A 16266-nucleotide genomic window follows, 5' to 3' on the forward strand; every position below is an offset into this window, starting at 1 on the left:
GTCATGCCTAAATTTGCTAATCATCCAAAGATAAAAACATTAAAGTAGTTGGCAATATCATACGTAATTTATCTTTGTTTCATATTGTATTGTTAACAAGATATTATTAGTTAATCAGGTCTTACCCGTTTGTGAATGATATCCATTCATCCCAGTTACTGTCGAAGACAGGTTTTTGGAATATTAAGACATATGTCAAGCTTTCCATAGTAAAGATTTATTCCATTATTCTAGGACATGTTTGCTTTAGTGAGCCATCTAGGTAAATATACAATATCAATGGCCCATAACCACACTGCAAACATTTACACTTGGCTGTCTACTTTGGGCAGAGTTGAACTGGTTTTGTCCACCCCACAGCTGTGTGGACTGGAGGCTACGGTGAATCAGCTGCCGGTGCACTTTCAGGAGTCCTTTATTAAAAACACACACAGTTCCACAAGGAACACCAGATTGCTGTAAATAGGCAGATTGCTGTATATAGGAAGCATGGGGGCCCGCGACTCCAGAATCTAGTACCCATCCTCATCCCCTCCGGGCTACTAACCACATTCAGCACCACTTCCTCTATCTCCAGCTAGACGCGAGCAGCCAGAAATTACAAGCGTAGCAGAAATCTGAGCCAGTGACTCTCCACACGAGTTGTGTTAGAGGAAAGAAAAGCCATGGGCAGCCACATGTGACAGGCAGGAGAAACGTGTCAAACTAGAAAAAAGGAGGTTACAAGACCGGGAAAGTGATTCACTGTGTTTGTGTGCTGTGCCATCCATTATAGGAAGCCCTTTCCTGCAGTCAATTGACCTGGTGGCCTTATGGGCTGAATGTTATTATTCAGAGGGGTTGGGTTAAATGCAGAAGACACATTTCAGTTGAATCCATTCAGTTGTACAACTGACTAGGTATCCCCCTTTCCCTATACAACTGACTAGGTATCCTCTTTCCCTATACAACTGACTAGGTATCCTCTTTCCCTATACAACTGACTAGGTATCCCCTTTCTCTATACAACTGACTCTATACAACTCTATAGTTCCGGCGCCGACAGAGATGGCCGCCTCGCTTCGCGTTCCTAGGAAACTATGCAGTTTTTTGTTTTTTTACATGTTATTTCTTACATTAGTACCCCAGGTCATCTTAGGTTTCATTACATACAGTCGAGAAGAACTACTGTATATAAGATCAGCGTCAACTCACCATCAGTACGACCAAGAATATGTTTTTCGCGACGCGGATCCTGTGTTCTGCCTTACAAACAGGACAACGGAATGGATCGCATGCAGCGACCCCAAAAAACGACTCCGAAAAAGAGGGAAACGTGGCGGTCTTCTGGTCAGACTACGGAGACGGGCACATCGTGCCCCACTTCCTAGCATTCTTCTTGCCAATGTCCAGTCTCTTGACAACAAGGTTGATGAAATCCGAGCAAGGGTAGCATTCCAGAGGGACGTCAGAGACTGTAACGTTCTGTGCTTCACGGAAACATGGCTCACTGGAGAGACGCTATCCGAAGCGGTGCAGCCAACGGGTTTCTCCACGCATTGCGCCGACAGAAACAAACACCTTTCTGGTAAGAAGAGGGGTGAGGGTGTATGCCTTATGGCTAACGAGGCATGGTGCGATGAAAGAAACATACAGGAACTCAAATCCTTCTGTTCACCTGATTTAGAATTCCTCACAATCAAATGTAGACCGCATTATCTACCAAGAGAATTCTCTTCGATTATAATCACAGCCGTATATATCCCCCCCAAGCAGACACATCGATGGCTCTGAACAAACTTTATTTAACTCTTTGCAAACTGGAAACCATTTATCCGGAGGCTGCATTCATTGTTGTTGGGGATTTTAACAAGGCTAATCTGAAAACAAGACTCCCTAAATTTTATCAGCATATCGATTGCGCAACCAGGGGCGGAAAAACCTTGGATCACTGTTACTCTAACTTCCGCAACGCATATAAGGCCCTGCCCCGCCCCCCTTTCGGAAAAGCTGACCACGACTCCATTTTGCTGATACCTGCCTACAGACAAAAGCTAAAAAAAGAAGCTCCCACGCTGAGGTCTGTCCAACGCTGGTCCGACCAAGCTGACTCCACACTCCAAGGCTTCCATCACGTGGACTGGGACATGTTTCGTATTGCGTCAGATAACAACATTGACGAATACGCTGATTCGGTGTGCGAGTTCATACACAACTGACTAGGTATCCCCTTTCTCTATACAACTGACTAGGTATCCCCTTTCCCTATACAACTGACTAGGTATCCCCCTTTCCCTTTACAACTGACTAGGTATCCCCTTTCCCTATACAACTGACTAGGTATCCCCCTTTCCCTTTACAACTGACTAGGTATCCCCCTTTCCCTATACAACTGACTAGGTGTCCCCCTTTCCCTATACAACTGACTAGGTATCCCCCTTTCTCTATACAACTGACTAGGTATCCCCCTTTCCCTATACAACTGACTAGGTATCCCCCTTTCCCTATACAACTGACTAGGTATCCCCTTTCCCTTTACAACTGACTAGGTATCCCCCTTTCTCTATACAACTGACTAGGTATCCCCCTTTCTCTATACAACTGACTAGGTATCCCCCTTTCACTTTACAACTGACTAGGTATCCCCCTTTCCCTATACAACTGACTAGGTATCCCCTTTCCCTTTACAACTGACTAGGTATCCCCCTTTCTCTATACAACTGACTAGGTATCCCCCTTTCCCTATACAACTGACTAGGTATCCCCCTTTCCCTTTACAACTGACTAGGTATCCCCCTTTCCCTATATAACTGACTAGGTATCCCCCTTTCCCTATATAACTGACTAGGTATCCCCCTTTCGCTATACAACTGACTAGGTATCCCCCTTTCCCTTTACAACTGACTAGGTATCCCCTTTCCCTATATAACTGACTAGGTATCCCCCTTTCCCTTTACAACTGACTAGGTATCCCCCTTTCACTATATAACTGACTAGGTATCCCCCTTTCCCTATATAACTGACTAGGTATCCCCTTTCCCTATATAACTGACTAGGTATCCCCCTTTCCCTTTACAGCTGACTAGGTATCCCCTTTCCCTTTACAACTGACTAGGTGTCCCCCTTTCCCTATATAACTGACTAGGTATCCCCTTTCCCTATATAACTGACTAGGTACCCCCTTTCCCTATACAACTGACTAGGTATCCCCCTTTCCCTTTACAACTGACTAGGTCTCCCCCTTTCCCTATATAACTGACTAGGTATCCCCCTTTCCCTATACAACTGACTAGGTATCCCCCTTTCCCTTTACAACTGACTAGGTATCCCCTTTCCCTTTACAACTGACTAGGTATCCCCCTTTCCCTATACAACTGACTAGGTATCCCCTTTTCCCTATATAACTGACTAGGTATCCCCTTTCCCTTTACAACTGACTAGGTATCCCCCTTTCCCTATACAACTGACTAGGTCTCCCCCTTTCCCTTTACAACTGACTAGGTATCCCCTTTCCCTTTACAACTGACTAGGTATCCCCCTTTCCCTATACAACTGACTAGGTCTCCCCCTTTCCCTATATAACTGACTAGGTATCCCCCTTTCCCTATACAACTGACTAGGTCTCCCCTTTCCCTATATAACTGACTAGGTATCCCCCTTTCCCTATACAACTGACTAGGTATCCCCCTTTCCCTTTACAACTGACTAGGTATCCCCCTTTCCCTTTACAACTGACTAGGTATCCCCCTTTCCCTATACAACTGACTAGGTATCCCCCTTTCCCTATACAACTGACTAGGTATCCCCTTTCCCTTTACAACTGACTAGGTATCCCCTTTTCCCTATATAACTGACTAGGTATCCCCCTTTCCCTATACAACTGACTAGGTATCCCCTTTCCCTATACAACTGACTAGGTATCCCCCTTTCCCTTTACAACTGACTAGGTATCCCCCTTTCCCTTTACAACTGACTAGGTATCCCCTTTCCCTTTACAACTGACTAGGTATCCCCCTTTCCCTTTACAACTGACTAGGTATCCCCTTTCCCTATACAACTGACTAGGTATCCCCTTTCCCTATACAACTGACTAGGTATCCCCTTTCCCTATACAACTGACTAGGTATCCCCTTTCCCTATACAACTGACTAGGTATCCCCCATTCCCTATACAACTGACTAGGTATCCCCTTTCCCTATACAACTGACTAGGTATTCCCTTTTCCCTTCCCCTTTATTCATATATTCATATTTTTCATAATTTCATAATTAATAAACTTTTTTTTTAAACACAGAAAACTGTTGTTTCTATGTCAAATGGGGTCGTTACATTTCAGTCTTCTGTGATAAAGTGTTATATTGGTATGCAAACTCAAAATTGAATACTATTCAACTCTGTATCTGACATGTCTTCTTTTTGTAAGCCTATAACCATGTGTGTGAGGTGTATACTTTTGTTTCAACGTAGACTTGTTGTAGGCTACCAAGAAGCACTCTTTGTGATGCTGATTTATCCCAGTGCAGTCAAATTAACACACAGATGGAGAAATTACAGGGGAAAGGTACAGGAATGTTGGACCTGATCCGGCCTTCACACACTGGTTGAACTCTCATGAGTAGACTGGCCAAGATTCACCCTCACTGTTAGAAATGGAGTGAACATGTCTCTACACTACACTGAGTATTCATAGCTGGGTTGGATGTGCTTGGTTGAATTGCAGTGCATTTGGAAAGTATTCAGACCCCTTGACCTTTTTCACATTTTGTTACATAATAACCTTATTCTAAAATCTATTAAATTAGTTTCTTCCCTCATCAATCTACACACAATACTCCATAATGACAAAGCAAAAACAGATTTATTGAAATTGTAGCAAATGTATTAAAAATAAAAACAGAAATACCTTATTTACCTAAGTATTCAGACCCTTTGCAATGAGACTTAAAATTGAGCTCAGGTGCTTCCTGTTTCCATTGATCATCCTTGAGATGTTTCTACAACTTGATTGGAGTCCACCTGTGGTAATTAACTTGATTGGACATGATTTGGAAACGCACACACCTGTAAATATAAGGTCCCACAGTTGACAGTGCGTGTCAGAGCAAAAACCAAGCCATGAGGTCAAAAGAATTTTCCGTAGAGCTCCGAGACAGGATTGTGTCGAGGCACAGATCTAGGGAAGTGTACCAAAATGGGAAAAACTCCCCAAATACAGGTGTGCCAAGCTTGTAGCGTCATACCCAAGAAGACTCAAAGCTGTTATCGCTGCCAAAGGTGCTTCAACAAAGTACTGAGTAAAGGGTCTGAATACTTATGTAAATGTAAATGTGATATTTCCGATTTTTTGTTTTTAATACATTTGCAAAAAATTCAAAAAACTTGCTTTTGCTTTGCTATTAGTATTGTATTGTATGTGAATTGATGAGGAGGGAAAAACAATTTAATCCATTTTAAATTAAGGTTGTAACGTAACAAAATGTGGAAAAGGTCAACGGGTCTGAATACTTTCTGAATGCACTGTATATACAGTGTTTGACTGTCTGCCATAACGTCTGTGCCTTATTATGACCTCCTTGAACTCTGATGTGCAGTATTGAAAGGAATGTTCCACCTTGTGCTTTTAGATGGCCTGATGAACTATCCATATTTATAAATAATGATATTGTAGAGATGTGGAAGCAGAACAACATACCTGCAGCATGAGTGTAGAAATAGGAACTGGACCAGATTCATGGTCTTTGAGCATTTCAAATGGAAACAACTATCTGACAGAATGACATGTCAACACAGCTTTCATCGCCATGTAAACAGAGAAACAGAGAAACTTTCAAACACACTTGGTGTCAATGCGTCTGTTTGGAATCGGAGGCCAGAGGGTGGAATAATTTGTAGTAGTGCACCATCACAACCTTTATGTAGAGGAATATAAGGTGGCTTTCTCTTATGTATAAGAAGATATTACATACAGACATCCATTGTCTCTGAGCAGGTGCGGATATAATTATTTTTTAAATAAAAGGTGAAAAGAGACTTTCTGTTATGTGGCTCTGAATTGGGCGATTAATAGGTCTTAGTGATGGGAGGCATTTTGGTTATAATCCAGGGTGGTATAAACACACTGCTGTTGTGCCCCGGAGCAAGGCACTTAAACCCCACAGCAGCTGTAGATGTGGAGCTGTAATGGATAGTTTGTACAACTAGAAAGTGTGTAATATGCCCTGGGATGAAAGCATCTGCCATGTGAAGGATTAGTATGTGTACTTGTTATGTGACAGCAGGGTAAGCGCTATAGGCTTTTTTAAGAGTGTTTCTCTTAACTTGTGGTGTGTGTGTGTGTGTGTGTGTGTGTGTGTGTGTGTGTGTGTGTGTGTGTGTGTGTGTGTGTGTGTGTGTGTGTGTGTGTGTGTGTGTGTGTGTGTGTGTGTGTACATGTGCATGTTACTTATGCTGTGTGAGTGTTCTCCCTCCAGAACTGCATCAAGGGTGAGGACAGGCTGGCCATCCTGTGTACCACCCCGTCCCTGAAGGACCTGGGTCTGCAGACTCCTGTGGTCACCAAGGTGGCGTTCGTCCTGGATGGTTTCTCCACGCCCCAGTTTGACCTGCTGTATGTAGAGGACCCTCGCTTCGAGGACTTTCAGAGACCCACCGTCACATCAAAGGGCAACAAGAGCATTCTGGAGATTAAGGTGAGACATGTCAGATCATTGAAATAAATGTAACTTTTCTGTTCTCTAACTGGGTCTCAACTGACCTCCTGAATTGGCTGAATATAACTGGAATTTACTGATAATATTAAGGTGAACGATTATTATGCCCCTCTCCCCACCACCACCTCTTCATTGTAGTGATGTCTAGGGTTGGGGTCAGTTCAGTTACCAATGCATCCATTCAGAAACTGAACTGAATTTTGATTCATGCATGGGAAAAATCCTCATTTTAAACAAATGGCACTTAGAGATTCTATTCTGGAACAGAGTGTCTGTTGATCTCCTGAATTTGCTAAATTCAAATGGGATTGAACCCTGATTGGAGTTAACGACACCTTGCTCTCCGGCTCACCTCTAGGCCGTGAGCTGACTCATCCTCGCCGTCTGAGGTTTGAAGGAAACAATACTGAAACAAAACAGGAAAAGGAGTCCGTTTCCCATCGCCCATCCCCCACAATTCCCTCCCTCACTCCTCTGGCCCCTCTCCTCTTCTCCAAGTATTCTCTCCAACTCACCACATTGTTCCAAGTTCCCGAGGTCAAAGCCCTTGACATATTAATGGCGGGTTTTGAACATGCAACCCCATTTCTCTGGGTAGAAAAAAGTTTTTTCAAACAATGAAAAAAAAAGGAGGCCCTAAGGTTAGTGGCAGCTGTGGGGAGTGGGTCACACAGGATCCTTGGCCGGCTTGTTTTCCCAGGCAGGGCCTTGGCCCAATAGTCTAATCCTCCTCCCTCCTCCCCTCTCTCAGTTGCCTCCCACCCCCCACCAATCACCTTCCCCATCCCAGACAAGCCCCTATGAGCCCCCATTACCCAGGGGACACACATCGCCCTGGGTTACACTGTTACAGGCTACATTTGGGGCCATCTGATATCTTTGCCCCAAAAAGGCCGCTGGTCAGGCTCCTGATAACGTTATGAGTCTTGGCTGGTGTAGCACTGCAGATCGCTTCATGAGAGGTTAACAAGCATCTCAACCCAGATTAGCACCACACAGACTGTTTGTTTGGATAGGAGTGGCAGAATTTTTAATAGTTATTCTCTATGGGACATGGTACTTTCAATGTTCCATACCCAAGCATTAAATATGTTACAACCTCAGGGTACAGACATCAGATGACAGATTAGTATTGTATGTATTATTCAGTATGCTTTGTATGTGTTCAAATACTGTAGACGTTAGAGTTTGTTCTTGTCTTAGTGGCCCTGGTATGTGTGTATGCGTGCGTGTGTATGTGTGTATGTGTGTTCACATGCACTGCATTAGTTGACGTGTACTGTAGTGTGGTTGAGGAACAGGTGTGGCCCTGTGTCAAATCTGAAAATCCCAGGATGTCACGCGAGGAATGATCCTTCTCTTTATGGCCTTCTGCTATGCTCATACAGCACAGCCAGGCAGAGTGAGCAGCACCCGAGCTGTGTGTGTGTGTGGGGGGGAGTAGCCAAGGCAGTCTGTGTGAAAGTGAGATTAATTCTCTATAAATCCTCTCTTCCTGTCAAGAAGAGCCCTCAGGGACAAAGGGTTAGTTAGTGTGTATGTAGATGCACAGTCTTTTTTTGTCTCTGCTTTTGTCTCTGTCCAGGGCGGTGGGCTCACGAGAACAGTAATGACACCACAACCAATGCCTCAGTCACTTCCACTCCCAGCATGCATGTCTTTGAGTGGATACTGAAGGACTCACTGAGGATGATGTAGTACTACATGTGTATATGATCCCTCTCCCTATCTCCCTCTCTCCATATCTCTACATCTCTCCATCTCTCCCTATCTCTCTATCTCTCTCTCTCTCCCTCTCTCCCTCTCTCCATCTCTCCCTCTCTCCCTCTCTCCCTCTCTCCCTCTCTCCCTATCTCTCCCTCTCTCCCTCTCTCCCTATCTCTCCCTCTCTCCCTCTCTCCATATCTCTCCATCTCTCCCTCTCTCCATCTCTCCCTCTCTCCCTCTCTCCCTATCTCTCCCTCTCTCCCTCTCTCCCTATCTCTCCCTCTCTCCATCTCTCCATCTCTCCCTCTCTCCCTCTCTCCCTCTCTCCCTCTCTCCCTCTCCAGGTGCCAGGCCGTGTGGATGTGGAGGCGATGAAGGGGGAGGTGCTGAAGGTGTCTAACAGAACCTGTGAGAGCGTGACTGTGGTGGGAAACACTCTGGAGTGTACCGTCCCCATGGAGCTATGGGACGCAACCAATGAATTGGAGGTGGAGGTGAGGACACAGACAGAGAGAGAGAGAAACACACATACACAGACACAGACACTGACACAAAAATACACACTCCCTTCCAACCAAACTTTCAATCAACACTTCCAAACTCGCTCCATGAACTTCCCACTGAGTCCCCTCATCACCCCTAGTTAGACATGGATGAGACCACCCTACCTTCCCTTGGCTTTCTGAGCTCTCCACTTCACTTTAGACAGCCCCTTATCTACAGATACCACTACAGACAGCTATAGACCCCCCAGTCTAGCAGGCCCACTCCACAGCTCAATAAAGGCTTTGTTGGGCTGCCACTGCATCCATACAGAGGGCTCTGTGTGTGGTGTGTGTGTGTGTGTGTGTGTGTGTGTGTGTGTGTGTGTGTGTGTGTGTGTGTGTGTGTGTGTGTGTGTGTGTGTGTGTGTGTGTGTGTGTGTGTGTGTGTGTGTGTGTGTGTGTGTGTGTGTGTGTGTGTATCCTAAGTGTGCCTATTGACAGATTGACTGATGTCAGAACACCAGTGTGCAGTTCCTGCTTTGATAGATCATACAGTAGTTTACATCGTTCTGTTGTCTGACATTTTATTACCACAGTCACTAGCCAGGAAAATGTACAGATAACACTGTATTCCACCTGGCATTCCATCATCACCCCTGAACGATACCGGTGTGTTCAACTCAGACTTCCAATATCTCACACACAGGAGTCTCACCCAAACTGCTTAGAAATGTCATAACAATACATTGTTAACCATAAACCTTTGACTTTCCACATTGTCTTTAATGGACGTGATTCAACCCCAGAACGTTAAAGCAACATGGAGCAGAAGACAGAGCTGTTTCATAATGATATAATTCAGGCCTGTAAACACAGAGGAACATGGAGCAGAAGACAGAGCTGTTTCATAATGATATAATTCAGGCCTGTAAACACAGAGGAACATGGAGCAGAAGACAGGCCTGTAAACACAGAGGAACATGGAGCAGAAGACAGAGCTGTTTCATACTGATGTAATTCAGGCCTGTAAACACAGAGGAACATGGAGCAGAAGACAGAGCTGTTTCATAATGATATAATTCAGGCCTGTAAACACAGAGGAACATGGAGCAGAAGACAGAGCTGTTTCATAATGATATAATTCAGGCCGGTAAAGGCAGAGGAACATGGAGCAGAAGACAGAGCTGTTTCATAATGATATAATTCAGGCCTGTAAACACAGAGGAACATGGAGCAGAAGACAGAGCTGTTTCATAATGATATAATTCAGGCCTGTAAACACAGAGGAACATGGAGCAGAAGACAGAGCTGTTTCATAATGATATAATTCAGGCCTGTAAACACAGAGGAACATGGAGCAGAAGACAGAGCTGTTTCATAATGATATAATTCAGGCCTGTAAACACAGAGGAACATGGAGCAGAAGACAGAGCTGTTTCATAATGATATAATTCAGGCCGGTAAACACAGAGGAACATGGAGCAGAAGACAGAGCTGTTTCATACTGATGTAATTCAGGCCTGTAAACACAGAGGAACATGGAGCAGAAGACAGAGCTGTTTCATAATGATATAATTCAGGCCTGTAAACACAGAGGAACATGGAGCAGAAGACAGAGCTGTTTCATACTGATATAATTCAGGCCTGTAAACACAGAGGAACATGGAGCAGAAGACAGAGCTGTTTCATAATGATATAATTCAGGCCTGTAAACACAGAGGAACATGGAGCAGAAGACAGAGCTGTTTCATACTGATATAATTCAGGCCTGTAAACACAGAGGAACATGGAGCAGAAGACAGAGCTGTTTCATAATGATATAATTCACCGGTAAAGGCAGAGGAACATGGAGCTTCGGGCACAATCAGCTGCAGAGTTGAGGGTATTAGAACTCACCATTAGTGTGATCTCTAGAGAGGGGTCAGGCAATATCCCTAGACCCCCTAGCCTCTGTCCCTGGTTGTCCACACTGACACACCAGTAGGCCACACCCAGGCAGCCCCAGACAGAGCCAGACAGCCCCAGACAGAGCCAAACAGACCCAGACAGCCCCAGACAGAGTCAAACAGCCCCAGACAGACCCAGACAGAGCCAGACAGACCCAGACAGCCCCAGACAGAGTCAGACAGCCCCAAACAGACCCAGACAGAGCCAGACAGCCCCAGACAGAGCCAGACAGCCCCAGACAGACCCAGACAGAGCCAGACAGCCCCAGACAGCCCCAGACAGAGTCAGACAGCCCCAGACAGAACCAAACAGCCCCAGACAGAGCCAGACAGCCCCAGACAGAGCCAGACAGAGCCAAACAGCCCCAGACAGAGCCAGACAGAGCCAGACAGAACCAAACAGCCCCAGACAGAGCCAGACAGCCCCAGACAGAGCCAGACAGCCCCAGACAGAGCCAGGCAGCCCCAGACAGAGCCAGACAGAGCCAAACAGCCCCAGACAGAGCCAAACAGCCCCAGACAGAGCCAAACAGCCCCAGACAGAGCCAGACAGCCCCAGACAGCCCCAGACAGACCCAGGCAGCCCCAGACAGAGCCAGACAGAGCCAGACAAGCCCCCCTGACACACACACCGTCTCCAGCTCATTTCTCCCAAATCTAATAATGGTAAAAGCAATATATATGATCCAAACTGCACTCCATCTGTGGCTCACGATGCTCCACATGTGAGAGAGAGAGAGAGAGAGAGAGAGAGAGAGAGAGAGAGAGAGAGAGAGAGAGAGAGAGAGAGAGAGAGAGAGAGAGAGAGAGAGAGAGAGAGAGAGAGAGAGAGAGAGAGAGAGAGAGAGAGAGAGAGAGAGAGAGAGTGTGTGTGTGTGTGTGTTCATCAGTTTTTCGCCTAGAATGGAATTGGAGTTTTCCAACACACACACCGTAAAAAATGTATTATATAGAACGTAGTTGTACATCTCACTCACTGTTCTCCTCTCCTCTGTCTGACTGTCTGTCTGTATGTGTGTCTGTCTGTCTGTGTATGTGTATTATGTGTGTAGTGGCGTCAGGCGTCGTCCTCGGTGAGTCTGGGCAGGGTGATGTTGGCCCATGAGCAGGACTACAGAGGGCTGCTAGCTGGCTGTGTGTGTGTCAGTCTGCTGCTGCTGATGTTGCTCACTCTGTTCCTCTGGAAAAGGAGGAACAAACACATTGACGGTAAGTCAGTTTGTGTTATTTTGTGATATATTTTCAACTGTGTGTGCGTGCGTGTGCATGTGTGTGTGCATGTTTGCCTGCCTCTTACTGGCTGTGGGATTGTGAGGTGTTGAGCTGATGGGAGCACTGGTGGAGCGCTCTATCCTTCTCCTTCAATGACTGTGTTCTCTCTCCCTCTGCTACTGCCTCCTCCTCTCTCTTTCTCTGTCCCCTCCCTCTACCTGTACCCCTCTCTGCTACCCCACTCTCTTCCCTACATCCTCTCCTTCTCTCTACCTCCTACCACCTCTCCTCCTCTCTCTCCTCTCCCTCCTCCCCTCTCTCCTTCTCTCTCTCTCCTTCCTTCCCTCCCTCCTCTCTCTCCCTCCTCCTCTCTCTCTCCCTCCTCTCTCTCTCTCATCCTCTCTCCCTCCTCCTCTCTCTCTCTCTCCCTCCTCCTCCCCTCTCTCTCTCTCTCTCTCTCTCACATCGTCTCTCTCTCTCATCTCTCTCTCTCTCTCGCATCCTCTCTCTCTCCCTCCTCCACTCTCTCTCCCTCCTGCTCTCTCTCTCTCATCCTCTCTCCTCTCTCTCTGCCTCCTCCTCTCCCTCCTCTCTCTCTCCCTCCTCCTCTCTATCTCCCTCCTCCTCTCTCTCTCCCTCCTCCTCTCTCTCTCTCTCTCTCTCTCATCCTCTCTCCTCTCTCTCTCCCTCCTCCTCTCCCACCTCTCTCTCTCCCTCCTCCCCTCTCTCTCCATCCTCCTCTCTCTCTCTCATCCTCTCTCTCTCCCTCTCTCATCCTCTCTCTCTCCCTCCTCCTCTCCCTCTCTCCCTCCCTCCTCCTCTCCCTCCTCCTCTCTCTCCTCCTCTCCCTCCTCTTCTCTCTCTCCTCCTCTCTCTCTCCTCCTCTCTCCTCTTCTCTCTCTCTCTCTCTCTCTCTCTCTCTCTCCCCCCCCTCTCCCTCCTCCTCTCTCTCCTTCTCTCTATCTCTGGTTTCCAGATCTGGCTGAGGGTAAGGTTTGGTATGACGGCAGGGCTCACATTCAGCACTTGGATATGTTGGCTAATGCCCGGAGCGTCAGCCCCACTAACGAAATGGTGTCCCACGAGTCTTTGGACTATAGAACCACCCTGCTGGAGGGTACGTTTCCTGACACTACACCACTGGGGCGGTTACTCTGACCCTAAAAACTAACACTAACCATCTACTAACAACACCTGCCTTTCTTAACCTTAACCTCTAACCTCTAAAGAGATGGCCATCTAACTCTGTGTGTTTTTTATTCTTTGCTTCATACCTGATGACTATTCAGATCTGGGAAACCAATGACATTAATGTATCGATGGAGGTGAAAACCAGAAGGCACTCCAACGTCCAAGAACTAGAGTTTCCCATCCCTGCCTGCTCCTCTTTCAAAATAACCCTCACATTTTCACTCATGCAAACTAATTTTCCCTCCCCTGCTTCCCTTCTCCCCCCAATGACATAAAGAAGGTTCTCAGGTTCCCTCTCTTCCTTTCTGTAACCATGACTCTCTCTTTCTCCGACCTTTCTCTCTGGCATCACTCTGTGATCATGTGACCTATGTTGACCTCTAACCCTGACCCCTGTAGTAATTGACCTTTGGCTATATTGTTTCAGACCAGGGCGTGGAGAGGCCAGAGTCATGCAGGGGGGCTCCCCCTATCTACGGGAGCCATGGGGAGCTGCTGTCCCCCAGATTGGGGCTCGGAGGCATGGGTCTGGGGGCAGAGGGGGAGCTGGTGTCCCCTCTCCTGTCGGCCCCGGTCCACATCGACCCATCCCAGCTGCACCCTGACCTCCTGAAGGAGGTTCAACATGTGGTCATCGCCAGAGAACATCTGCTGTTACATTTTAACCAGGTCATCGGCAGAGGTCAGTGGGATGATCATACATGTGTATATACTGTACACACTTCTGATACATGAACACATACACAGGTACAGTGCACGCAAAGACGCCCACATCCATGAACACACGTGCACACACACACACAAACACACACACACACACACACACACACACACACACACACACACACACACACACACACACACACATTACATTAACACAGACTCAGACACACTTATAAAGTCATTAGGGAACATGTAGGTCTCTCAAACATATCAGAATCCTTCTCCATAGGGGATACACCTAAATACACTTTAGAATCACCTTGTAAGAGCTTAATGACCAACATTATCAAACCACCAGGTTGGACATCCAGACATAAATAATCACCAGACATTATATGTGGTCACCAAGTGGGGTGTTCACTACTTCACTATATCACTATATTAGTTTAAAGGAGAAAGGCCTTTCTCTGTTATTAACATCCCCACAATGTTCGGGGACAATGCTCCCAAAAACTGCCTCCTCCCCCTTAGCTCAACCCTCGGGGAGGCCTAGGGATTCCGAAAGCAGAATTAGGGGGTGGGGTGATTTGTACCCGGGTAGCATTGCAAGATCCATTGTTGATCCGTGTGGTGTAAGCTGAGCCGTCTTTGCATCTGCAGGGATTGTGATGGAAAAACGCCTCAGAGAGTTCTCTACGCTCCTCTAGCTTTAATACCCCAACACCCCTGCAAAGCTGCACTGAACCCTCTCCACCACATATAATTCAGTAAGGGCCACTGTAACTCAGAGCTCAGATAAGGGGAGATATAGCCTCCCACTGCTATGGCTACAACTGTAGGGTGCTGTATGAATGGCCCTTCAGTAAAGGGTTATAGAAGTCACCTAGACCTCAACCAGTGGTGGGAAAAGTACACAATTGTCATACTTATCATACACAATTGCAAGTAAAATACTACTTGAGTAAACGTCGAAAGTATTTGTTTTTAAATATACTTGAGCATCAAAAGTAAAAGAATAAATCATGTCCAGACGGCACAATTCTTTTGCTTTTCTAATTTACAGATGGCCAGGGGCACACTCCAACTCAAACATCATTTACAGATGGCTAGCGGCACACTCCAACTCAAACATCATTTACAGATGGCTAGCGGCACACTCCAACTCAAACATCATTTACAGATGGCTAGGGGCACACTCCAACTCAAACACAATTTACAGATGTCCAGGGGCACACTCCAACTCAAACATAATTTACAGATGGCCAGGGGCACACTCCAACTCAAACATAATTTACAGATGGCCAGGGGCACACTCCAACTCAAACATCATTTACAGATGGCCAGGGGCACACTCCAACTCAAACATCATTTACAGATGGCTAGGGGCACACTCCAACTCAAACATCATTTACAGATGGCCAGGGGCACACTCCAACTCAAACATCATTTACAGATGGCCAGGGGCACACTCCAACTCAAACATCATTTACAGATGGCCAGGGGCACACTCCAACTCAAACATCATTTACAGATGGCCAGGGGCACACTCCAACTCAAACATCATTTACAGATGGCCAGGGGCACACTCCAACTCAAACATAATTTACAGATGGCCAGGGGCACACTCCAACTCAAACATCATTTACAGATGGCCAGGGGCACACTCCAACTCAAACATCATTTACAAATTAATCATTTGTGTTTAGTGAGTCCACCAGATCAGAAGCAGTAGGGATGACCAGAGATGTTCTGTTGATAAGTGTGTGAATTGGACAATTTTCCTCTGCTGCTCAGCATTCAAAATGTAACTTTTGGGTGTCAGCAAAAATGTATGGAGTAAAAAGTACATTATTTTCTTTAAAGAATGTAATGGAATAAAAGTCAAAGTCAAAAATACAAATAGTAAAGTACAGATACCCCAAAAAACGACTTAAGTTGTACTTTAAATTCATTTTCATTTACACCACCCACTTCAACAAAGAGAAATCTTGCTTTTCTGAGTGACTGACTGCTCCACTGACGTGCCACCAAATGACTTAATGGTCTAGAGAATCGGGTGCTTAATCCTCGTGAGCATAGTTCATAAACAAATAGTTTTGGTATCAGGGATTCCTCAGTGTAAAGTGTGCATTGTCTAACATCAAGCACTCAGGTTGTTGCTTATTTGACATCATATTTATTCTTCTTCATACAGGACACTTTGGCTGTGTGTTCCACGGTACCTTGTTGGAGGCTGACGGACAGAAGCAGCACTGTGCCATCAAGTCTCTCAACCGTGAGTACTGCATGACCACAAAGGCACAGTTCACCCCGTCAGTGTTCATTCAAATCTCATTGCTCTGATATGTCACCACACAACGCAACGCTGCAACA

The 16266-nt window shown here is 46.1% G+C and overlaps 1 protein-coding gene across 1 annotated transcript in view; it reads left to right on the forward strand.

Moving 5' to 3' along the window:
* met (MET proto-oncogene, receptor tyrosine kinase) overlaps positions 1-16266 on the forward strand; it is a 95877-nt gene that overhangs the window by 62163 nt on the left and 17448 nt on the right. The window contains exons 11-16 of the mRNA XM_064929350.1: positions 6450-6668; positions 8741-8890; positions 11880-12036; positions 13016-13156; positions 13658-13912; positions 16088-16168. Of these exons, the coding sequence (XP_064785422.1) occupies positions 6450-6668; positions 8741-8890; positions 11880-12036; positions 13016-13156; positions 13658-13912; positions 16088-16168 (1003 nt within the window). The remainder of the gene's footprint in view (positions 1-6449; positions 6669-8740; positions 8891-11879; positions 12037-13015; positions 13157-13657; positions 13913-16087; positions 16169-16266) is intronic.

This window comes from Oncorhynchus masou, chromosome 22, assembly GCF_036934945.1.
Source record: "Oncorhynchus masou masou isolate Uvic2021 chromosome 22, UVic_Omas_1.1, whole genome shotgun sequence".
NCBI classification, from domain to species: Eukaryota; Metazoa; Chordata; class Actinopteri; order Salmoniformes; family Salmonidae; genus Oncorhynchus; species Oncorhynchus masou.